General features: G+C 51.0%; 1 protein-coding gene across 19 annotated transcripts in view; it reads right to left on the reverse strand.

The window, feature by feature from the left end:
* Positions 1–25,931, reverse strand: part of LOC309444598 (uncharacterized protein) — an 82,904-nt gene that overhangs the window by 27,475 nt on the left and 29,498 nt on the right. For 14 of the 19 annotated variants that reach the window (XR_014185086.1, XR_014185087.1, XR_014185088.1 and 11 more), the window contains one exon: positions 1,446–1,509. Coding sequence is in view for 9 of the 19 variants with exons in the window: in XM_082062567.1 (XP_081918693.1) it covers positions 1,446–1,509 (64 nt within the window). In the remaining 10 variants the exon portion in view is untranslated. Of the gene's footprint in view, positions 1–278; positions 1,510–25,931 lie in introns of those variants that run through there. The other 5 variants (XM_082062569.1, XM_082062571.1, XM_082062570.1 and 2 more) reach the window with 3 other exon arrangements.

The following is a 25,931-nucleotide window of genomic DNA, read 5'->3' on the forward strand; positions in this document are numbered from 1 at the left end:
ACGGCTCTGCGCGCGGCAGCGGGTATATGTTACGGGGGCCCTGAGCGCGGGCCAGACAGCGCGGGAGAGCCCAGGGAGATTATCCAGAGCCAGGAGCACACGGCCGGCAGCACCGCAGCAGTGCCAGGATTACAGAGCGGGCTCCGCCGCCAGCCCTTCCTCGGACAGACGCCGTGGGCTCCCCTGCCAGCGCCATGCAACTCGGACTTTTTGCACTTTTTCCCCCCTTCAAACGTCATTCTGCCGCAGTGGAGCCAGCACAACGGATGCTTTCACACCCTGCGAGACAAAGGCCGTCGTCTCCGCCATGACACCGCTCCATTCCGAGCCGAGGCCGGCATCTTGGAGTCTTTAAAAATAAAGGGCAAAGGAAAATAAGAACAATAAAAACGGCAACAGAAAAAAACCTCAACAGCAAACCCCTTGTGCCCGTTCTCCATGCCAGGGGCAACACGGGCATCTGTCGCAGCAGAAGGCGTTTGCGTGCGGCTTTTTTTTTTTTTGCCTTTTCTTTTTCCCCCGCAAGCTGTTGGCGTGTTTGCCATTCAGGTTCGTTTACAATTAACTCCAAAAAAAAACCAAAACCAACCACACCCAGCCCAGTCAACAACAAACAAAAGGGAGCAGCCGACATGAAAATGCCATAAGAAGCTGCAAGAATGTGAACTGCAGACGGTGCCATTTGCCATTCGGACAACTCCAGGGAAAGGTGCCAATTTTGCGGCTCGGGAGAGACTCCGAGAAGGGAGCGTGAAGGTCTCGGAACAGCACGGCGAAGGAGGGAAGGAAGGAATACCGCTCTTATAGGGCAGGATCACAGCTGCATACAGCCTCTGCTGGGAGGAGAGGGAATGTTTATCGCTGTAGCGAGAGATCCTGTGTATGCACATCGCACACAGAGCAGCGTGCATGGACACACATGCACACACGCACAAAAAGCCTCAGATCACTGCAGATTAGGTGTGTGAGCGTGGGGTGTATGACGGAGCTGTGCGTGTGCCGCTGTGCACACACACGTCTGCATGGGGATGTCTGTGTGTGCACGCGTGTCGTATACACACATGCAGGGAGATGCATGTTTGTGTGCTTGGGTGAGAGAGAAAGACGGAGTGAGAAAGACACAGACACACACACTCACCCAACGTCAGTATACATCCCACTTTTTGACCTAGGTATACACAGAAGACAAAATAAAAATCATACTCCAGCAGCAAGCAGGCAGGCAGAGATTTATCTACATTCACTGCTATCACCAGGGAGATGAATGGGGCCGATCTGAAGCCCTTCACAAGATCCACTATGGGAGTGAAGGAGGAGGAGGGATGCCACACAGACATGCACAAACTTGAAGACAGAGGTTTGGAAGGTGCTCCTCGTGCCGCCCAGGTGGCTCTCGGAGGGCAGCGAGCGCGGGGCCGGGGCGTCAAGGGACAGCGGCTACTCACGGTCTGCGCTGCCGAGGATCCTGCAGTGTGCTGTGGGCACCGGGCGCTCAGCCAGCGACGGGCACTGGAAACAAAAGGGAGACACAAAAAATAAAGTCGTACAATGGGAATATTAATTGCCTCTCTTGCGGATTTTACAAAACATACAAAATGTTTTCTTTTTCTTGTGTTGTTTTTTTTTTTTTTGGTGTGGATTGGCGTGCTTTCCTTCTGTATGGAAAATATTAGCATGGGATTTACAGCCCAGCTACAGGGCTCAGGATTAACAGCGCTGGCATCTTTTGGGCATATTTTTTCTTTTAATGAATGAGCTTTCGCTGTTAATGAGGAATAATCGTTTGGCTAATGAGCTTTGAAACATTAAGAGAAAAGAGGTTTTTTTTTCCCCGTTAATCGCCCTGGTGCAACCGCACGGATGGATTACAAAAGACAGCAGTAGGAACGCAATACAAAGGGGGGGAAATGTCTCCTGGAGTGGGATAAATGCAGAGATGGGTGATGCGTCCCTGTCCTTCTCTCTCGTACTCTCTCTCTGCCAACTGCTCTGGGTTTCCATAACTCCGCAATCAAAGTGGATGCTCGGGAAAGATTATTATAGTCAAACAGCGAAGCGCCGGCTGTTAATGTCTCCAGTGTTTAATCATCATACAGTAGAATGGTTTTATGCATATTTCATTTGCATATCATTAAACCGCGCTAGCGCGGGACATTCAGAGCTGGAGAGGTACAAAGTTGGGGGGAGAGGGAGCGCCAGAGAGGGAGGAAGGTCCCCGCGATGCCTATCTTCAAACCAGGGACTTGTTCCATCATCTGTCTTCTACTTTTACTAAAATCACGATGACTTGGAAACCTTTGAAGTTGGATATAACCTTGGATTCTTCTAATTCCAGCAGAGTGATGTATTAGAGAGGGGGAAATGATGCTGCGCTAGACATTTAAAGGAATATAAGCTCCAGTGGAATGGAAATAGGAGCTCTTTGGGGAACGAACTGGCAGAGCCAGCCACAGCTTCGACAGCCACCACACCGCTGGGTTAACACTAGTAAAGGATATGAGAATAATACAAAAGAAATGAAGACAACATATACACTAAGATGGGGAATATATTTCTCTACTCTTTTTTCTTTTCCTTTTTGAAGGTACAAAGAAGGATGGAACCAGCGGTAATTTACACACTAATTAGTGAACAGTTGCCTCTTTTTGTGTTTGTTTTTCTTCTCTCTTTATTTTGGAGAGGGGTGTTGTCACCGCTGGAGTGATTAATCAATTATTTGGTAGCTCAGATCCTTCTCCACTGGCACTGATCAGGAAGAGAAGGTGGTGGTTGCAGGGGGAGGAACACAGTGGGCTCTTTGTAGCTCTTAGACATGCACAACATATTAATTGGGGTCTTTATAAAGCTCCCTCAATAGACTGTTTCTTTCCTGGAAAAACAGCAGCTGGTTACCCACCGTTGGCGACTCTTCAAATATCACTTTTCGCTGGGGGCAGTTCTGTCGCTGTTTGTTGTTGTGCTTCATTTTTTTTCTCGGCGGAGGGGGCTGCGCGCGGTGCTACCACTGCCCACCGCTTCCGAAGGGCAGACAGACAGAATCGGTATCGAGACAATCTCTTGAGCTGAATGCGGAACTTTGCTTCAAAATGAAATGCTGTTTTATATTTAAATTCTCCTCCTTTCCCTCCCCCACTTTTCTTCTCCTCCAAGTCTTTGTCTTTGTTATGAATATTCAGATGAGCCGTGATGTGATTACACTGTACAATTACTTGTGTCCATGGTGGTGGCGAAGGCACTGAGGAAAGAGAGAGTCAGACGAGCTTGGAGCTCATTTGGGGTTTGTTTTCCTTATTTTTCCCCCCATCTCTGTAGCGCTGCAGCACATGCAGATGTCGCTGTTGTTCTTTATAAAGCCCTAATGATATGCAAAAGCATAACGACCCCATTTGGGTGCACAGCACCAATGAAATATTATTGGGGGGGGGAATCCTGACTGAAGGAATGTCCACATAAATTATTTTTATTTAAATGAGTTGAAGAGGTGGTGGTGAGGCAGAGGAAGTCACATGAATACATGCATAATGTTAACATGCAGAAAGGTTATCGCCAAGGAGAAGAGGGTCTTTTGCATTGTGCTTGGGACAAACAGGCTCATTAGGGAATAGCACAGCCCACCGCCTGATTTACCACCGCTCACGCTTGCACCAGGGCAGCAGGCACGCTCGCTGCCCGTGGCCGAGCGCGGGGGCTGGCTGCGACACCATGCCTGGGTTCCATCTGGAAATCTCCAGGTGGTGGGAGGGGGCAGGACGAGAGGGACCAGAGGGAGACGTGTCAGTGTCACAGACCAAAGGAGGGTCCGTAGCAGCTGGGAGGTGGTCTCGGACACAGGCGCTTCCCGAGGGACAGAGCCCAACACAGCACTCGGGGCCTGGCCACGTCCCCACGGGGACAGCGGGACAGGGGGCTGCACTGCCGCTGGGCCCGGAGCCGACAGCGTCTGGCCACCGTGCCAGCCAGGGACAGAGACCGGGAGCTGGGCAGGTCCTCTGGCATCCACTTTTCTCAGAATGTTATCACTGGACGTGACAAGTACACAGGCACAGAGGTGGCACCAGAACCTGCCCAAGGGAGGCTCTAAGCAGACAGTGACCAGGTGTCCTCAGCAGGCCCTGTCTAGAGGGAGCACTGGGAGCCCCAGACAGGGACGTGCTCTGGTCTCTGCCTGCCTCGGGACCAGCGTGCGGGGGCTGCGGTGACCACAGCAGATGGACGCTGCTGCCCCGCGCAGGCCCAGATACAGGCCCGTGCAGCTGCCGTCAGCCCCCGTGCCCCCTGCAACCCTGTCACACACACACTCTGCAAACGCACCTGAGATTGAGCAGAAGGCAACAGCCTGCCCGTTCTAATCAAAACCAGGACACCAGTGCTGCCTCTGGGCAATAATCTCAAAGCCAGGCTCTCTCTGCTTGCAGTTTCCAACAGCATGCAAAAATTCAGGACACAAGGGATAACCCAATCACAAACCTAACTCGGAAGTTAGGAGTGAATGTCCTGTCCATGACCACACAGCCCTTTCAAAGGCATGGCTAAGACATATTGCCATCCCAATTAAAAGGACTTTGGGTGCTAAAATCAACCTGGACCCATGCAAGCAGCCCAAAGCCAGTGTACGGTAAGAAGCCAAGCAGCCACGATGAGCTGGAGTGAGCTGAGCAGATCACTTCCACCTTGTCCACCCCAGCCGATCACTTCTTGACCCCAGAACCGTGGCACTGCTGGCCCAGAAGGTGCCACCTGACCCTGCCCCATCTTTCTGGTCTCCAGCCTCACGGCAGCTCAGTACAGAGGCTGCCTGTCAAAGAACGCATGGAGCCTGCAAATGTGGAGCAACCAAAACAAACACCAAGTGACTCCATGCCCTGGTCATTGCTGCAGCTCCTGAATCCTTCCAGCCTGGTTTGTCCTGGCAGCACAGCAGAGACCTCAGCCTGAACAGAGCCCTTGCTCGCTGAGAGCCCCGTTCGTCAGGGAGGTGAAGGGATTAATGAGGCAGGAGCCTTAACATGGATTTGCCTTCAGGTGGGACGTGAGGTGTGGAGGTGAAGAGCTGGAGGTGCAGTCACACTGTCCCCTGCCCACACTGAGGACAATTCGACCGCACAGCACAGCCAGGCAGTCTCCCCTCCGCCCGAGCAGGAGAGCAGCAACACCGCACAGGAGAGCGTCCAGCACCAGGACTGGAGAGCGTCCAGCACCAGGACTGGAGAGCGTCCAGCACCAAGACTGGAGAGCATGCAGCACTATGCAGGAGAGCATCCAACACCAGGACAGGAGGAGGCCAAGGGCAGGAGAAGCTGAGAACCACCAGAAGAGTACCAGCAGTCTGTTCGTGCTCCAGATAACCCCTGGGAAGATGGAGTCCAGCAGCTCAGGACCAAAAGCCAAGTCAGAGTCACTGTTCCTGCGAGTGCTCCCACAGAGGAGGAGCAGGAAGGAGACCACGGGTGGAACAATGAGCACGGAGCTGCCGTTCGTGCAGCAGATCCGCAGGAGGCAGAGGAGGTGGCGATGCAGCGAGGGGTGGCAATGCTCCCTCTGCCATTCCCCAAAGGGCCGGCACCCTGCTCCGCAAACACCGACCTGCTCTGCGGGGCTGCCAGCTGCACCGGCTGCTGCCGCCTCCCGACATGCACGGGTGGGAGGTGTTACCTTCATGTCCCAAACATTCCCTGATTACAAGTCTGTGACCAGCTGGAAGCGAATCTCCCCGTGGAGGCTTTAGGAAGGGGCAGCTCTTGTAACAGTGCAGGAACAGTTGCTCTGCCTGTCAATTTACCAAATACCCTGAAGAAACTGCTACTTAGAAAAAGGAAATTCAAGCATTTATGGAACATATTGCTATTCAAAAAGCCAAAAGAATTGTTTTGCAAATAGTAGCACTGCTGAAGAGGGGAAAGAAGTACATCAGTCATTTGATATTACATATAAGCAGTTTATTAAAGAATTAAATATTTATAGACTATAAAGCAAGCAGGGCGATGAGTCGCAAACAGCTTGCTGAGAAGTATGTTATAAACAATGAGTCTGTCAGTGACTAATAAAGTATGGAGAACACAAATGTTTTATAAAATCACCGAGCCAGCTATGAAACTCCAGAGCTGAGATGCTGCAGGACCCACCGAGGCTCCTGCTGCAACAACAGCCCAGAGCCAACGTAGGAGGGACAGTCTCTGGTGGGATATGTGGAGTGCAGACACATGCTGAGCACTCGTGGGAACGCACATGATTCAATGCCTTAGAGAGACTTAATTTTTCACATTATTTTAAACAGAGATCTATTATAGGAAGTTCAGGAATTTTTAGAGTTCAAGACACTTCCCTCTTCAGTTTTTCACTGTGTCTGCTCTTAGATTTCAAACAAAATTATAGTCTGTGATTCAGACTGAAATTCCTCTCTCTGCAAAGCCCTCTCCTTCCCCCAAAAAAAGAAAAGCCCTGGACAGTCCAGCTACCAGCTTCCCTGTTCTGAGCAATCCTCCGGACAGACTCAAGGGCTCCGGCCTGGCCAGGTTTGGAGGAAAGCAGCTCTCTCCATCACAGACCTGGCACATTTACAAAGGACAGCTGAGATTTGCAGAGGCTGAGGAACAAACAGATCGCAGCCCATGAGGACAGGAACACCTTTGTGTTTGCAGGCACTGGGGAGACGGCGGCTGACAATATAAGTGTGTGGTTTTTCTTCTGTGAAAAGGACAGGTCTCATTTTTCCACAGAATACAGACATTAGTCAGAGTAATTTGGGGGGTGATTGCTGTTTTATTACTAGAGGAGATGAAAGTTTCTCCAGATTGTTTTTTATTTTTGTGAAGCCAGCCCAAGGCCTAGAAATAATTTCTGATGTAGGATGAGCTGACACGTTTGGTCATGTCACAGCTGATCCCGACAGCTGTCCCACACTTTCAGGTTTGGTGGGCTGGCTGAAGCTTCCAAGTGGAAGTGACTTTGTACTCTAGAATTCATGCTCTTTGCAATCCACCTGCAGGACCCCAGCCAGCACCAGTCCCTGCCCAGCCAGCACCAGTCCCTGCCCAGCCAGCACCAGTCCTTCCCCAGCCAGCACCAGTCCCTGCCCAGCCAGCACCAGTCCTTCCCCAGCCAGCACCAGTCCCTGCCCAGCCAGCACCAGTCCCTCCCCAGACAGCACCAGTGCCTGCCCAGCCAGCACCAGTCCTTCCCCAGCCAGCACCAGTCCCTGCCCAGCCAGCACCAGTCCTTCCCCAGCCAGCACCAGTGCCTGCCCAGCCAGCACCAGTCCTTCCCCAGCCAGCACCAGTCCCTGCCCAGCCAGCACCAGTCCTTCCCCAGACAGCACCAGTCCCTGCCCAGCCAGCACCAGTCCCTGCCCAGCCGTCCTGCAGAGACCGTCTCCTCCAGGCATCAACCCAGTGCGGTGTCCGTGGGGGACGGAGGGGACACGGGAGTGTGAGCGGAGCCACTGCCTCCCTCCTTGCCTCAATTAACTCCCTATGAAGGGCCACCTTTAATTAACACAGGAATAAGCAGGCTAAGAGATAACTGTAGTTGGTGAAGACAGATTCCATTTAGGATGTAGAGAGAAACCTCATTTTGCCAGCTGTTCTTTCTGCAGTTAGACAAGGTGGTAGATTTTAATCATCTGAAATGTAATTAAGACAGGTACTCTTTTTACTGTTAAAATGCAGTAATTATTCAAGCTTATTTGCCAGGAAGGGTATATCAGACTAAATTTCGGTTTAAATAGCAACCTTTGTTGTCTTGTGTGGAAATGATTACAGTTCAGATCTCACCAGACTTTTAGGCTGACACAGAATGTTTATAGAAAAACACAGTCCAATCAAAGGCACAAACCCCATTAGTTCTAGACGAATTGTTTGAATGGTCCCTCTCTCGAGAGCCCAGAGCCCATTATCTTCAGGACCATCTCCAGCAAAGGGCGGTCGCTCCCCAGGAGCACAGAACCAGCCACACACGCTCCCCCACGCTGGTCACCAGTCCCACTAAGGACTGAGCGCTGCCAGAGTCCTGCAGCACGATGCCCAAACCAAGACCAGATCTGCTGAGCTTCACTGTTCTTTTCTCCACGCTACATTCTCTTTTCTTGCAGTCCAGCTCTCATCAGTCTCCATACCAGCACACATGACATTTTTACCCCTCGAACAGGTTTATTTACCCAAGTGATTTTACCAAGAATTACTCTATCACTCTCCTTCCCTGCAGTCCTAAAATCAGGGAAGACACTGCAACATCTTTAAGGCTACTGGTAGCAAGGGTCTTTCTCCATTTCACAGACAAGCTGTTTGCAGGACACAATGGTCTGTTCTGGACCTCTTCTCATCTCTTGCTGAAGATTTCAGTACTGTGCTCATTTCCTTCTCGGTCAGCCCCACTGGGCCATCAGGACACCTCAATTCGTGACATAACTCACTGACCCAGGACTTGATATACTTTCAAGTCTGTATCCCTCTTTGGTCCTTTGCTCCTTAGGTCTTTATCCCCTGTCTCCAGGCACTGTCAGGACTCTTAGCTCCAGATTCCCTGCTCCATGACCGACTCTCTTCCTTCCACCCAGGCGTTTCAGTGGGTTTTGTATTGCTTGAAAAGTAAGCACTGCTGAACCTGAAGCTCCTCTTCTCCCTTTCCTGTCTGCCCCTCTCACACGACTCCATTGACACCTGTTTCTAATGCTGAAACCCAGGGCCCATCTCGTTCCTCAGTTCCCCGTGTCTGCTGTAGCAATGTCACCGGGGACAGGGCTGCAGCTTTCCCTGCTCCCGAGGCATGGATGGAGTTACACCAGAGTGATGGGCAGATCACTCATGCTTGGGTTGTGACATCTCCCCCCCGCCGCCTCCCCACATGAAATCTCACTGGAATTGCTGCAAAGTTACCAGGTCCCCAACCCCCAAGGCATCCACCTTACCTTCTTTTTCAGGACATGGAGAACATTCTCACCCTGTTTATCCCTTTACCTCACAGACCTACTAGTAACATTTCGCACTCTGAATCCCTTTCCTAAGTGTTTGAGAAGGGCCTTACACTGTCTCAATAAACAAAGTGTTACAACCTTGCTGACAGACAGAGAACGTGCTGCCCAGCTCCAGCTGGAAGATTTCTGCTTCTGAAGCTGTGCTGGTGCACAGGCAGTCCCACCAAGCAGACCTCCTTCAGGAGATTGCCTCTTTACCAACAGAGACAGGCTTTGCTTTCGCCATTCCAGGACAGATTGCATCCCAACTGCAGGGCTCCTGCACGTGGAACAAGGTGTGCACAGCCTGTCGCTTCAGGACCTGACTTGGATGGCTTCTCACATCTGCTGTCATACCTGTGAGACACTTGCCTTGACCCACCATGTGTCTGTCACACGGATGGATGCGGCTCCACAGCAGCAGCTCTTCAGAGCCAGGACCGTGTGGAGCTGCATCCACCCAGCTGCCTCCTGAAGGCACCAGGAAGAGACAGAACGTCAGGGTAGTTGTGTGAACCTTCAGAGAGAATGCTGCAGAATGACAATTATCTGTACATTTAATCCGCCGTGGGTGAGCGGCCCGGCTGCGCGGCGGGACTGGCGGCTGCCACAGCCAACAGCTCCTCACCTGGCGTCAGGACTGGAAGAGCTGCCTAGCCTCGAGCAGCATGCCGTGCCTGCTCCAAACCTGGATCACGCCTCCGTGAAAACAAGCGCTCTGTCGTCCTGGATCTTACGTACCTAACTCAGAACGTGAACACATTTCAGAAGAGAACAAATCATCTCTGGGCACAGTGTCTCCCACTGAGCAGATCTGAATGTACCTTATACAAAGTAGATGCTGTGCCATTCTCACAAATTCAGGTTTTAAATACAGCAAATACACACGTGCTTCGTATATTTTGTTATATATGTCCCCTACTTACATTAAGATGGGTTTATTTTACTTTAATGGACTCCTTTAAGGAACATTCGTCATCCCGGCAGCCTGCGAGTGAGGCTGCTGCTGACGCGTCCCTCCTGGCCGCCTGGACAGACACACAGCCAGGGGATGCTCACGAGTGCTGGCTTGTGTCCCACGGAATCGTCGCCTCCCACAGCCACGTGGAGCGAGCGCTTGCTGACGTGATGTATGGCTGCTGTGCTGCCTGACAGTTCAACGCCACAATCCTTCATCACCAAAAATAGCTGAGAGTCCACCCGGCATCCCTGTACCCCAGAGCACTGAGTACCAAGGTCCTGGTCCCTTCAGCAGATGTCAGGCTGTGGTTTTATCGGGGTTTGATCTGACGTGCATGTACAACTCCAGGGACTAGAGGATGTGCTGCCACCCCCCCCACGGCAGCATCGCCCCGCGTCAGGTCTCGCCCGGACACCTCTGGTCCAGCTGCCGGAGCTCCAGAGCCAGCACGAGGGGCAGGAGCCGTCTCAGCGCTGGGAACACGGCACAAGTGGAACTCGCCCTTTAGTATGGTCAGTTCTCCCAGTTCAAACAGCTCCAGAAACCGCACCCTCAGTGTCCGAAGAAGGGGTCTACAGCAAAGACCATGAATATCTAAATGTTTACATTGCCAGGACAGAAATGAGCTAACCTGAAAACTGTACAACTGCAAGACAATAATTTCCACAACACCTGATTATGCCTTGGTGGCATTGCTGCAAACGCGCTGGTGCTTGATCGTATAAGATAGTTGTGTGCGTGTGTGTGTTTTGTTTTGGGTTTTTTGTTTTGGTTGGTTGGTTGGTTTTTGTTTTCTGTTGGTTTTGTTTTGGTTTGTTTGTTTGAATGAATTAGAAAGAACATTTGGCAGTGGACAGGCTACCTTGTAACTGCCTGCAGAGGTTTTCTTCTGCATCTCGTTCAAAAGATCATGATTAAGACAACTCCTGATTTATCCCAATGGATCATTTTCCTCAGTTCCTGCTGTCTGAGGTTCCCGTCCCCGCGGAGGGCTGGGAGCCCCGTGCAGAGCTGCGCACTCGCGTTCGGCAGCAGAGCCCTGGCTGTGCTGGGATGGGGGTTCACATGCAGCGGGACTGAGCTTTGGGCCCCCGCATAGCAGAGAACCTGTAAGACCCTTTTCCAACAGACAGTAACTCAATAAACATCCCTGAACTTGTCATCTACAACAAACACAGTGTTATTATATAAAAGCTTCCAAATTGACAATGATCAATATGCTTTTAGGAGCCATCAAAGATACATCACCTGTACTTACTGAAAGAAGAGACACAATTTTAGAAGCTACTGCTTCCCCCTCCTCCCTTTAAAACCAAACAAAAGCTTATAAAGAAGGGCACACCAGTTCAGGTAACGCACACTTTCATTCTCTCGACAGTCTTACCAAAATGCTGCTACGGTTTGGGAAGCTGCTGCTCACCTTGCCACCGCCATTTCAATGGTTTCTATGTCCAGGTTTATGCCAGACTCATGAAATACAAGAGCAAAGGAACATGAGGGGTAAGGCAAACGTACGGTGAGATGAAACACCTAAACCCTCGCTGCCCCCATGTTCTGACAGCGCATCTTCCTCTGGGACCCGCGGGGACAGGAACACCATCGGGCGTGCAGGTCAAGGACCACAGATGGTGCTGCAACGATTCTCCTTCTCCTCCTCACCTTGCTGCCAGAAAAGAAGTTCCATGTGTCCATTTCTCCCCACAACATACTCATTTTAATCTCTTATTTGGAACTGGAATTATATCAATGCCTATTACAGAAATAATTGAACTCCCAAAATGCCCTTTACTGCCCCAAATAATTCTTTAAACTTAAAGATGCCCAGGTTTCACTAGTGTCTTGTGTCTTAAGCCTTGGTGTATTTTACATGTAGTCCAACATGCAAGGTCAAGCTCGGCTTGTGCCACCTTGCCCTTGTCCCAGAACAAAGCAAGGGGTCAGCACAATTAATACGTCTCAGCTTACAGGGATCTAAGGAGCCATCAGAAGTTAATGCCACTTGCATCAGGCTGCTCAAGGTCACACCGTGGGCCACTTAACCCCAGTACCCTTGGGGCCAAACATACAAATCACAGAAGGGTTTGGGTTGGAAGGGACCTTCAAAGGTCATCTAGTCCAAGCCCTGCCACGAGCACGGACAAAGTTGGCTTCTCCCTGCCGCCGCGCAAAAGGTGTCTCTGAGCTCTCAGAAACCACGTAATGCAAAATCACAGAAAGATTGAGGGTGGACAGGACATCCAGAGGTCATCTGGTCCAACCCCCTGCCCAGCGCAGGTCTCCTCAGATGGGGTTGCTCGTGTCAGTACACATTCAGCTGTGTTCCTGAAGATGACAACCAAAATCTACCTATGAAACTGTTCAAAACATGAACAGTTACATTTAACTGGGGAATGCACACGTCTGCTAACACAGACAGACAGATGGACCAGAGAGCTTTCAAAAGAACCCCGGATGTCCAGGGACTTCAGGTTCTGGGCTGCTGATCTAATCGAGTTGCTATTTAAGCCATTAATTCTTAAACATAGAAGACAGATTATTCCCTTCCCCTTGGCAGCAGCTTCTTCATGTTTGAAAGCTGTTGTCGTATCAGCCTCCTCTACTGCTATCATAAAATTTGCACCTAAGAGCCAACCGAACAAGACAGAAAACGGTTTGGCATGCTGCCTTTTGTACTTCTGCTGATTCATCTTTTTAGAAGTATCACACAAGCAACCACTCTAGTAGCAATATCGCATTAGCACCAAAAGCTTTCCAAAGTTGATTCCTAGCCTCCATTTACTTTCATAAATAAATGCAGAGAATCAGGTTGTTATCTTATTACCAAACACCATGAAAGACTGGACCCAAATAGCACTTCCCATCTAGCCAAGCCTCCCACAGTTTTGTTCATGCCTATAGAAATACCCTGTTCTATTTGTACAAGCATGCTGACTCTATTTGCTCTTAAGAGGTGAGACCGAGTCCTAACAAGTCCGACCCTTTGTCATTCATGGTCAACAGATGCTCCTGAACAACAACAGGTCAGGCGGTAATCTCATCTGGTCTGCAGCAAAAAGCAGCATAAGATGCATCAAGATTTTGCACTGAATCTCTGTGGCGAGTACGTAGCTATCTCCAGTAGGACAGCAGCTCGTGACGTTGAGCACAGGTTTACATCTGAGAACAGAGAAAGCAGACTGCAGCACAATGACGTCTGGCCTGGCTTTACCATCATGCAATAAAATATCTTCCTCCTGCACCACATAATGAAGCAAACAGCACATTGCCTTTAAAGACCGTCTTGTCCATCTGCTAGAGGTCACAAGGCTTGGATCCTACTCTGAGCTCTGTCATGCTTCCTTCGTGACCCGGATCTATCACAAAAGGGCTTAGGGAAGAGCAAAGAACTCCGGTAAAACTGGAGTATTTATCAGCCACTTAACGGAAGTACATAGGGGCCTGGATTCTTTAGTGTGTTTTAAAAATCCAAGGAAAGGTGGAAGAAAATATAAATAAGGAAAATAACACAAATTCATCATCTCAGAAGGGAGGATGAATGACTAGCCAGCAGACACAAGTGCCAGGAATGCAGCAAGTGCGAGGGACCAGTGGGGATGCACTGTCCCGCGTCCCGAATGCAACGGCTGAGCTCGCGGGGAGGACGTGGGGACATGGCTGGATCCAAGCACTGTCCCTCACGGTTCCTCTCCTGCTACTGCTGGAGACAGAACACGGGACCGGATGGGCCATGCAGGGCATTTCTTCTGGTTTTAGAAGTGAGTAATATGCAGACCTGCTCACAAGGTTACCCTTCCTAAATCCTCACTGACCTCTCAGCGGTCGCTGTGAGCAGCGGGACATGCTGAGGGTGCTCACAGCCCAGGGGCTCTGGCTGCTGCCAGGGGCTCTCGGGCCCCATTTCACCGCACTGCTGGAGCCCTGGTTGCGCTGCCGAGTGGCTCTGCTGCCAGGGCCGGTGACAGCCCGTGCCTGTGCCCAGCAGTGCTGGGTCTGTGCTCACTCCTCTGCCTCCCTGCAGCCTGGTGATGCCTGTCTCCATCCCAGACAGAGTCTTTCTGGTCCTGTTGCTGCCTCGGCACCATCCCACGCCGCTGGCGGACACTGCTGCTGCGGTCTCTCACCTCTGCTCCGTCCCGGTGCGCCCAGCCCACCTGTCCCCTGCACTGGCCAGGACGCGCCCGGGACGCTGATCTCCTTTCAGAGGCCACCAGCACGCACAGCCTGCACCTCTCACCACGGCTCTGTCTCGCTCTTCCCTTATCCACATATCTTCAGGTTCCCCCATTGCTGTGTTACGATTCCATCAGACAGCAAACTTTCCTGAGCACAAGCACTGCGCACACCTGGAGCACCCGGTGGGGGGACGGTCCCACCACATCAGACCTGCATGCTGCTCCGGCCTGTCCGCTGGGAGAACTCCCTCTGCGCGACATTCCCGCCATCCCCACGGATCATTGCTTTAATTTAAAGGGGTTTTTAAAGGATGTGATTTTAATGAGTGCAAGGCTCAGACCAGAAATACTGTATTTCTTTCTCCTGAATGATGAAGTAGGCACTTGGACTCTCTGCATTGATTTCTAATCTGCCATTTCATACTCTTGACAGTGAGCCCTGGAAATCAGGTTCCTTCGGCTGCACCGGGAAAGTTTCCATAAATAACAGTAGCTGAGGCTGGTCAGGCCAAAAGGGAGGACCTGAATGCCAGAGTCACAACCTCACTCAGCCTACAGCTCTTCAGAACAGCCGACACGCATAATAATAATAACAACGATAATAGCAATGAGACCAGATGTGTATGGACTCCCATAAGAAGGAACTCGAAGTGGAGCTCTGCTCCTCAGGACACACACAGGTCCCGCCTTCCCAGGGAGGACAGAATGGCTGAGAGGCTGGGAATTAAAATGGCCTGAATGTGCTGATCAGAAACGCAGATTGATGGGGACACCACGAGCACACTTGTTCTCGGACACACTCCTGGGCACACGTGGTTTGCTCATATTCGCCCTGTGCTGGGTGGTAAAGCCTGTTCTTTTTTCCCAAGAGCCCGTCTTCCAGAAAACCCCCAACACAGCACGCTGCATTCTGCAAACACTGCAGCAACTACACTCCCTCCTATGAAACCTGGGGTTAGGTTGCCAATGAAAAATGCCTAGAATTAAAGTGGCAAAAATCTTCCTTTCCCAGATGCAAAGGAGACCTTGATTATTTGCTGCAATATGGCAAGGTCTGGGTTTTTTGTTTCAGGCACTTTTGGTTCCAAGGTCAGGAAACATCCTCTCCCCTTAAATACTGACACCCCAGAGATGTGATCCCCGTGTGCAGGGATGAGCCCGGCGCACACACCGACACCTCAAGCCCGGCGCACACACCGGCACCGACACTGCGAGCCCGGCGCACACACCAGCACCGTGAGCCCGGCGCACACACCAGCACCACGGCGGCTCTGGCCTCGCACCACCCACTGCTGTGCCCGTGTGGAGCCAGAAATGTTCTTCAGATTCATCCGCTGCTGTAAAGTCAGAGCTGTAAAGTCAGATCTTTTCCTCTTTTAAATGTGACTAGCTATTTACTCCCTAACAATTCTGCTTCAGAGCTGATTTAGCATTTTTATTGGAATGTGAAAGCTCTTAAAAGAAGAAAAAAATCTAATCAGGCAGAAGAGATAGAAAACTTGCTGAATTTTTTCTCCCCCCTTTGCACCCCTTCAATCCTATCAAAAGCACATCTTCCATTCATTGCTTCCCGATGTCATTATGACAAGCGGCTACAAATCAATAGCAGCAGCAAAGGCAGGCCGAGCCGCACTCACCAAGTGATAAAGATTCACTCTCAACCCCGATTTGCTAATAGCACATAATAGCAGCCATTGGCGCCCCGCATTAAATCATACATTTCACTCTGCGTTTATTATGGGATTTTTAAAACTCCTCACCAAATTGGATTTTCTCGACGGTCTCTAATTTCCACATTTATCATTTAAAATTAAACTCCTCTGTGGGGAGGGGGTTGGGAAAAGGGGAAGGAAGAGCGAAGCCATGCAATTCTGTATTTTCTTCTTTCTTTTTTATGAAAACCCATAAATAATCCCAGGTATCATTGCCATCAGCCCTGGAGTTTTATATATATAAAATACCAGAACTTAGGATAGAATAGCTTTGGGACTCACCTTACCTTCATGCAGCTCTGCTAAAGAAGAGGAAATTAAAGAGGAAAACAGATTTTAAATAAGAAATCCAATAAACAAAATAGTCAACAAAGTAAGGTGGTATGAAAAGCACTATAGTAAACTACTGTGGATCTCCTTGGTTGGAAGAGATAAGTAGCAAGGAAAAGATGGACAAAAAAAATGTTAAAAACCCAACAAAACACGCACAAATAAAACCTGATTATCTCTTTTCACAGAACATTTGGCAAATAAAGTGAAAAACTAACAACACTAATCTTTCAACGGAGATTTTTCTCAGAACTAATTTCTTTGTGATCAGGACCAACAAGGAACGGTGAGATATGTGAAACCATTGTGCTCTGAAATTTCTGCTTTCAGCCCACGCATCGCACCGGTGCCACCGCGCCAGGCTGCTGAGGGACAGCGACGCGCAGCACCCGCGGGAGCACACACGCGGTGCGGAGCCGCCGCGCTCCGGGTGCCACGAGGCAGCGACGCGGCTGCACACGCTCTGGAGGAGCCAGGGGACCGGGGCTTTGGGCCTGTGGCCACGCAGACCATGGGCTGAGCACCCCAGCTGGGACCAGTCGCACGGCTGTAGCGGATGGAACACGGTCTGTTGCCCACTGGTGCCCATCAGCTGGGGTTTCAACAGCTGAGGCCAGTGCGAGCCCACAGTGCTGCCCGGGAGTGCAGCCCTGCTGACAGTGCAGGTGCCAGCTGGCCACTGCTCACCACGGGCAGGCGGCTGTGCCAAGGGCTGCGTTTGCTTCAGCCACTGCCCCAACCAGAGGCAAAGCCTTGCCTGACTACTGTAGAGGATCCACAGCAAAACAGTAGGAGAGCGAAGGAGCACGCTGCTGAGGAGGGAGCGTGGAAGGGATGGGACGTGCCTGTGGCAGAGGGGACCATGCTGCCCGTGACTGCAGCATGAGACCCTGACAGGCTGACCCTCGGAGAACCTACCGACAAATTCACAATCTGAGCAACCAGAGGGCTGTGTCAGGAGAGGAGTGGCCAGGGAACACTCTGTCCCTCCTCCCGGCCCACTGCCAGGATGAGACACTTGCTCAGAGGACACGGGTGACAGTTCCTGCCCACACCAAGCACAGCATCAAGCAGCACCCAGATCCCAGGCGGCTGGAAGCACGGCACCTTAAGACATGAATCTGAGTCACCACACCTTAAGACATGAATCTGAGTCTGCTGTGAACAAAGGCCAGAGAGTTGTGGAACAGCAGGTGATGTGGTCATGCACTGTGGGTTCAGCTTTCACTGCTCGTGACTTCCAGCCATGAGATATGAACCCAATCTAACATCCAGTTCATACAATCACCTCAATTCACAAACTACTAAGCAGTTTAACCAGGACTCTGCTTAAAATGACTTGAAGATTTTTGTTCTGGTAAGTTTTGGTTTCAGTAAAGAGTTCTTGGTGATAAAATTCCTCATAAGGTCTTGCCAGTTCAGCTGCCATGTATCAGCCACATCACAGGCAACACTCCAACAGCTTCTGGCCTTTTTGCAATTGCATCAATGTCATTCTGAATCCCAGCTGAATGAAGGAACACCTGCTGTTTTACTCTAAATTTACCTTATCTTAAAACTTACAGCAAGTCACAGAATTCCAGAGCCTCTCCTTTGAGCTGCTACCCACTACCCCCAGCACCCGCAGTACCAGCAAAGGCTGGCAAGCGTGAACACTCCTGAGAATTCGTCACCTCGCACAAAGAACATCCTAGTGTGTTTTTTCCCTCCTTGAAAGTGCCAGTAACTTTCAAGAAACACAATGGTTTCAGGTACTGAACCTGAGTATTGGCAGCTCTTGATTTAATGAGTCACAAACTGGATGCCTGGCACCTTCATCTACAGTCAGGACATGAATTTGGCCGATGCAAAACTGAATCTCTTTCTCCAGAGATATGTGTTTAAAGTTAGAACATCAGTAAGAGTTAATCTAGGAACAGAGCATAGGGAAAGAATGCAATATTTCAGGTTGAGCCTTTTTACGTCATTCATCCCATACAGCAAAGGGCAAAGCCTCAGCAAGGTCAGACATCTCACTTCACGTGAGTAATTTAAGGATGTGCTGGGGTCCCATTTCTTTCTCTTCCCTTGTCCACTATTCCGTGGCCTCGCTAATTCCGTTTGAGGCTTTGTGCTGGCGTTTCTTCACTGCTCAGTTTTGTACCTGTGTTCAGGCACACAAACAGTCCCGGGGTGCTGATGACTGTGAACACCAACCCCTCCAATGCTTCCCACCCACAGTCATGCGTTTCTTACTGCTCCAGAATCCCAAGCATCCTGTGGTTTATTGATCCACCTGACCATGCTTTGCCACTCATGTTTATCTTTCGCATTCTTCCCGACATCAGAGTGGGAAGCGCGTGACACGTTACTCTCCAGTTACCCCCAGGTCTGCCACAGGATTCCGCGGCAGCCGCCCCGGATCAGCCGAGTCCAGGTCCTGGAAACGCAGGAAATGCAAGACTGTTGTGTAGAGACACAGATTGATTTAGTAGGTTTGCAACAGAAAAAAATAAACAACCCCACAACAAAAAACATCAGAATCTTAATGGTCAAATCCAAAACGCAAACAGCCTTTTAAAAATCCACATGATTTGAAAGAGCTAAGGGTCAGCAAAACTGTAATATGGCAGAAACTCCCCCAAATTTACTTTTATTGTTATTGTACCGCAGCAAGTAAAAGGTTTAGCCAAAACAAATAAACCAGGACTTGCACAAGTTGGCTTCTTAAGTTAGCACATTGTTCTCCCAGTTCTGGTATCCAGCTCTGCCGGCCCGTCCCCTTTGGGACAAACACACAAGACAACAGAAAATAGAAGTTGTAAAATGTTTTTATTGTCCTACCTCATTTGAGGGCACGCTGAAAACAGTGTCTCCTTGCAGCCTATGAAGAGGAAGCTCTGGCACAAGCCCGGCGGGTGCCCCAGCCCCGCGGAACCGCAGCCGACGCGTCCGTGTGGGGCCAGGCAGCTGGGGGGCACTTCGCTGGCACGCACGGCGGCTCCTGCTCACACCACCACACACCGTGAATGATCTGCAGCAGTGAACCGTAACACACAAATAACCAGGTACCCGAGGCTGCGGAACCCAGCCAGTGGCACCCGAGCTCACACACCTTGGCTGCAGCTGCGCCAGGAATTAGACACAGGACATTGCCAGCATCATGTCCTCAGCGTTATAATTTGTTTCTTTCATTCTGTCAGTGCTCAAACTTGTTGACCTTCCAATCATACTTGCCCTTTCTGTCCTCATCTTCGCTTTCAGGGAGGACAGCAGTTTTATTACAGGGCAATTGGGAGCGTTCTTAGTACAGTCATTTGTGCGAGGCGGTTCGTGCATTACCGGCGCTGATCAAACAGTAACAGGGAGGCAGGCTAAGGCATTCGGACTTTGGGGATGCTGGAGGCCGGACAGAGGCACGTTGGCCGAGCCATGGACAAGTGTCTGCAGACGGACAGCAGCTCTGTGAACTGAGCGCCCGTGGGCTCCCGCTGGGCAAGCTGCAACATTAAATGCATTTGTACTAAAGTGTAAAGAAGCTAAAGCAACGTTGTTGCTTTCTGAGAAAGGTGAGAAGCCAAACAATGTAAAGAACAGGGATAAAATGCATGAGTATCCGCCAAAATTGATAGCTCCTGCAATGCATGACTGTAAACCGATTCACTGCCATCTCCCTGGTGAAAGGAGGGCGTTTCGTCAGCCTGCAATGGGTGCTGAGGTTTGGCACTGGAAGGCAGCTGTTCCATGCTTCAAACCAAAGCTGCAAATGCCCTCAAACAGCTTAAAGACATGCCTAATTTTAAAACATTCATTTAAATGAGCCAGACCCGCTTTTGACCAGCACAAAACTGAGATTCTGGCTAGAACAGGGTTTTTTTGTTGTTGTTAATTGTGTGAAAAGGTACCAGGCAATGAAGATCACCTACATTTCCACATCCTACCTGTCAACAGAAAGATCTGAAAGGTCTCACCTGAGCTCCGTGTCACCGTGTTAATGCAGCGCCCGAGCACCTGAGTGCTGGGAACAGCGGCATGTGGCACAGCTGTCCCCTGCACGGCCACCGCTGTCCCCTCCTGCCACTGCTGTCCCCTGCACGGCCACCGCTGTCCCCTCCTGCCACTGCTGTCCCCTGCATGGCCACCGCTGTCCCCTCCTGCCACTGCTGTCCCCTGCACGGCCACCGCTGTCCCCTCCTGCCACTGCTGTCCCCTGCACGGCCACCGCTGTCCCCTCCTGCCACCCGGGGAGGGACAGACCCTCGCGCAGCATCAACATGCAGGTAGAAAGGGAGACCTGTACCTTTAAAGTTCTTAAGCGCTAAATCACCGATGCAGAGCTGCAATTATATCAAGTTATTCTGCCAACACGAATCCTGGAGATACATATCCAAACCAGCAAAGCTGATTAGTAGTGTGGGAGCTCCCTGCATGCTCCTTCAAAACACAATTAAAAAGAGTTTTATTGGGAGTAACACAGAGGTTATAGGGTCAGAAGAGTTTCCATTTCAAAAGGCAGCAGGATACAAACTAGCAGGAAGGGGAAAGTAAATTGCCCAGATTTTGTGCTAGAAATATCATGGGTATTTAAGCAGCTGAGCTTCCATTTCTTAACAAAATTTTATCCTACCATTTCTAAGGCAAATAGAACAATCAGTGCAAAGACACTGTGACAGTGTGATCTATGAATGGTGAATAACTATTTTTCCACCTACAGCAAGTACAAATTCTGCCATCCTGCTTCAAACTTTGGGCTTCCACATTGATCCTTACAAAGAACAGATAATAATCCTTTTGACTTTCTGCATTTTAAAACTTATTATGATTAAATGAGAAAAAAATGTTTTAAAAGTGTAGAGGAAGCTCCAACAAAGTCTTCTTGTCCAGTATTGCTTTAAGATGTCAAGAATACAGTCTCCTAAGCCAACAAAAACCAGAAATGTTTCCCAGTGTTCACAGTTCTTTTTGTGGCCCAGCCTGGCTGTAGCAGCTACTTTCCTGGAGGCTTCACAGAAGAAAACTGCTTTTACCAGTTTATACATATATATATATATATATATATATACATACATATAACTGAAGCGATGTGCAGAGTTTCTGTGAAATGTAGTTCTGCACAGACAAAAACTTGAAAGATTTACTTGGATATCACTTAGAGGAGAAGAGCTGTTGGATCTGACAGAAGCCATCTAATACCAAATACAAAAAATTCCTCAATGTCCATCAAGGCAGCATGCTTCATCTGAATGACAGATCGATCTTGCGTTGTCAACCTGATTTGAGGTTTCCAGAAGCTACTTGGCTTTCTTCAGACCACAGCAACGTTGTTTCCATCTATCCGAAGACATTGGAAGGGTAAGATCTTTCCTCAGTCGCTGTCAAACAACAGAACCGCCCAGCACAGCCAACGCCAGCGCGGGTTTGCTGCCCGGGAAACCTGCCCAAGGAGCACCCCACGTGCAGATAACGCGGTGCGTTTGGCAGGAAGTAATCCTGTAGTGAAAATGCTACTCGGCTTTTATATACGCTGATTACCACAGTATCACAGTATGTTTGGGATTGGAAGGGACCTCAAAAGATCATCTAGTCCAATCCCCCTGCTGGAGCAGGAACGCCTAGGTGAGGTTACACAGGAAGGTGTCCAGGCGGGTTGGAATGTCTGCAGAGAAGGAGACGCCACAACCCCCCTGGGCAGCCTGGGCCAGGCTCTGCCACCCTCACTGAGAAGAAGTTTTTTCTCAAATTTAAGTGGAACCTCTTGTGTTCCAGCTTGATCCCATTACCCCTTGTCCTATCATTGTTTGCCACCAAGAAGAGCCTGGCTCCATCCTCATGGCACTCACCCTTTATATATTTATAAACATTAATAAGGTCACCCCTCAGTCTCCTCTTCTCCAAACTAAAGAGCCCCAGCTCCCTCAGCCTTTCTTCATAAGGGAGGTGCTCCACTCCCTTAATCATCTTTGTTGCCCTATGCTGGACCCTCTCCAGCAGTTCCCTGTCCTTCTTGAACTGAGGGACCCAGAACTGGACACAATATTCCAGATGTTTCATGAGACACAAAAAATGTACATCTATGTGCTAGCTCTTAAAGAACTAGCTTTCTAAATAAAGGTTTCATTTGAGTAACACTGATAAGCCCGAAATCAAACCGGAAAAACAATAACATTCTCAGATAAGGCTGCAAACCCCATCCCGTGGCCCCCTCGGCATCCTGGCCGTGCCCAGCGCAGGCTCTGCTGCTCCCCGCACGGACCTGCCCGAGCTGCAGCGCACCCACACCGAGCTCAGGTCACAGCCCTTGGCCTTCATTTCTTGCAATCTACCAGCCACAGTCACACAAACTGGGGTTTGTACTTAATGCCACAAACCCGGCCGCACAGCCCACAGCTCTGGCTGTTCCCACGCCCGCTTCCCGAGCGCAGCCCCTGGGAAACGCAACGAGAGGGAAAATGTTTGCAAGAGACGGACTCGTCACAAACTGCGCCCTGCCAAAGCCTTAGTGCCAACATTCCTGCGCTCAGTCTTACCAACATTGAAGATCTTCACAAGTTTGCATGTTTAATCGTACCAAATCAGCTTATTTTTCAGACCAGCTAATCGAGACACCCACATCCAGTGGATGTCAGCAGGGCAACATATTGTTTTTCACCCGGGGAGCAGAGCCCATTATAAATAACACTAAAACCTTTGTGAAGATGACTGTCCTCTCCACAGCTTACAGCCTAGAGGCTTCATTATTGCATTGACCATAATTCAATTCATCCCTTCCTAAAAGGTCTATTTCTGCAGCCAACCCCCACCCTTGAAAATACGTCCAACTAATAATTTCCGATTAATGCAGTCAATTATTAACTCTCCCCCAGCCCCTCACTATCACCTGATTGGGCCACAATGGAAAGGAAGCGGCAACTAACCAGGGAGGAACAGAGGTAGGGGTAAAATAGCAATAAAAAGTAATTACATAAAAATGCTAAACATATTACATCTGTTAGTTTGCTTAGCCCAGTGGGCTCGACAATTCCAGGTTTTTGCCATTGTCCGTGCTCAGACAGACAAGAATAAGAGAAACAGCAAAAGGATCTTTCAATAAGATTATTAAATCAGTGCATGAAAAATAAGTCGTCATTACATTGCAAAAGGGAGAGAGAAACTCGCTGAAATGTCTTTCTGCAGATTTGCCTTTGTGATCTGCAAGGTGCTGTTCTCCTGCTTACACTCTGTTGCCCTGGCAACGTACTCCTGTAAAATAAAGATTATTAAAGCGCATATGATTATTTGGCCGCACAGTGAATGAGGCAGCCGCTTCTGAAATTCCTTATCAGAGAAATTCAATTTTAGCCCAAATTGTGTTTTCACTGCCTCTCAGCTTCTCCCTCCCCCCTGCAATACCAATAAAACCATCATCTCCCCAGCTGTACATGATATTTTGTCACTAACTCTTTCATGCCTTTCCTTCCCCATTCCAGGTTTTATTTTTATTCTGTCAAAGCAGAATGCTTCTCCCAATTTGTAGGTGGTTTTCTTCCTTGCAGGTTTTTTCTGGCAGCTTTGGCCTTTTCTTCCCTGACACACAGCATCACTCAGCAGCCTCCGCACAGGGCAGCGGGGATGGGCACGGAGCAGTGGAGTGGGGATGGAGCAGTGGAGTGGGGACGGAGCAGTGGAGTGGGGGCAGACATGGAGCAGTGGAGTGGGGACAGACATGGAGCAGTGGAGACAGACATGGAGCAGTGGAGTGGGGACAGACATGGAGCAGTGGAGTGGGGACAGACATGGAGCAGTGGAGTGGCGACGGAGCAGTGGAGTGGAGACGGACAGGCACGGAGCAGTGGAGTGGGGGCAGACAGACACGGACCAGTGGAGTGGGGACGGAGCAGTGGAGTCGGGACAGACAGACACGGAGCAGTGGAGTGGGGGCAGACAGACACGGAGCAGTGGAGTGGGGGCAGACAGACACGGAGCAGTGGAGTGGGGGCAGACAGACACGGAGCAGTGGAGTGGGGACGGACGGGCACAGAGCAGTGGAGTGGGGACGGACGGGCACGGAGCAGTGGAGTGGGGACAGACGGGCACGGAGCAGTGGAGTGGGGACAGACGGGCACAGAGCAGTGGAGTGGGGACGGACGGGCACAGAGCAGTGGAGTGGGGACAGCCATGTCCCTGGGGTCCCCGCCGCGTGTGCCAGTGGCAGGTCCCTGGCTGGGGGCCCGGAGGATGCAGCTGAGCGTGGAGGGGCTGCTCGGGATGTCACACCCACACAACCCCCCTGCACACCCGGGGTGCCTTGCGGAGCTGTTGAGGCCTCGGCTGCCATTAACCGTACAGCACCGCTGCGGGTGCTGCCCCTGTGCCCTCGGTGCCAGCAGCAGGTGACAAAGCACAGCGAATGGCAGACGCGCGTATCCAGCGCAGCGGGAGGGCCCGGCGGGTTCGGCCCTGCGGCCCCGGCACAGAGCGGCGGGCTCGGCCCTGCGGCCCCGGCACAGAGCGGCGGGCTCGGCCCTGCGGCCCCGGCACAGAGCGGCGGGCTCGGCCCTGCGGCCCCGGCACAGAGCGGAGGGCTCGGCCCTGCGGCCCCGGCACAGAGCGGCGGGCTCCCCCGCTCCCGCTCGGCAGCGCCCGTCCGCGCGGGGCCGCCTTGGCGCAGCAGGGGGCGCTGCCGCCCCGCCGCCGGCGCGCGCCGCAGGGTGGAGCGCGGAGCCGCGCGCGAGCCCGGCCCCGGGCGGCGGGAACGGGACGGGAACAGAACGGAACGGGACGGGAACGGGACGGGAGCAGAACAAGATCGGGAACGGGACAGGAACGGAGAGCAGCGGCCCCAGCGGCGGCCCGGGAGAAGAGCGGCGCTGCCCCCGGGGAGCGGCGGCCTGAGCCGCCCCGTCCTGGACAGCGCCGGGTCAGGGTCAGGGATGGGGAAGGAGCGGGGGTGACAAGGAGTGACAGAGGGTGACAAGGGGGTGACGTCTGTCGCGTGGGAGCTGCACAAATTAACTCGAAATTCCGGGAACAGCCCCGCGCTGGCCGCAGCGGCACCTCTGTCCCCTCACCTGTCCCCAGCCCCGCTGCTGTAATTAAACAACGAACCATCGCGGCAGGTGACGGAAAACTCCAGAAGTGTGTGACCCCGAGCCCGGGGCGGCACCGCCGGGTGGGTCCGTGGTCCCCACTCGTGTCCCCGCCCCCTCCCGTGCCGCTGGGCTGGAACTAAAATCCTGGTAAATGCGCCTGATTCACCACACGCAAGGGATTCCGCTTCTGCAGGTAGTCTTAAAAAATTATGTTGACTCCAGAATGGAAATGAAATTACTTCTCTTAATATTAAAGTAGTAATTGTTCCTATTTTTACTCCATGTTTTGCAACTGCGAGCCTAAGCAACTAACAGCCTTTGTGCAACTATTAGTGGGCAACTGCAGTGCAGCCAGGATGACTGAAAACTCCTGAAGGCAGTACAGTAAAGATGAAAGTGCTTCTTAGAACTAACATATGTGCTTTATTTTTTAAAGATGGAACAGAGAGGAGGCACAATTACCCCAGATTTAGAAGATCTGAGTTCAAGCCTTGACCTACTGAAGCTTCCCACACCTCAGCTTCTCCTCCCCCTGTCTTAAAACTAGGGGAATAGCTGTTGCCTACCTTGCGGATAATTGCAAGGATAAATACCTCAGAGGCCAAGAGTTGGTTGATATAACAGAAAAAATGCCTAATATTGCCAACACAACATACCCCAAATCAGGCCTTCAGATTTCTCATACTCAGCAAAAGATAACTATGATTAATGGCAGGAACAGGATAGCAAAGGAGACCAAAAGGGGACGAGTGGATTTCAACA

Source organism: Streptopelia decaocto, assembly GCF_964273445.1.
Source record: "Streptopelia decaocto genome assembly, chromosome: 11".
NCBI classification, from domain to species: domain Eukaryota; kingdom Metazoa; phylum Chordata; class Aves; order Columbiformes; family Columbidae; genus Streptopelia; species Streptopelia decaocto.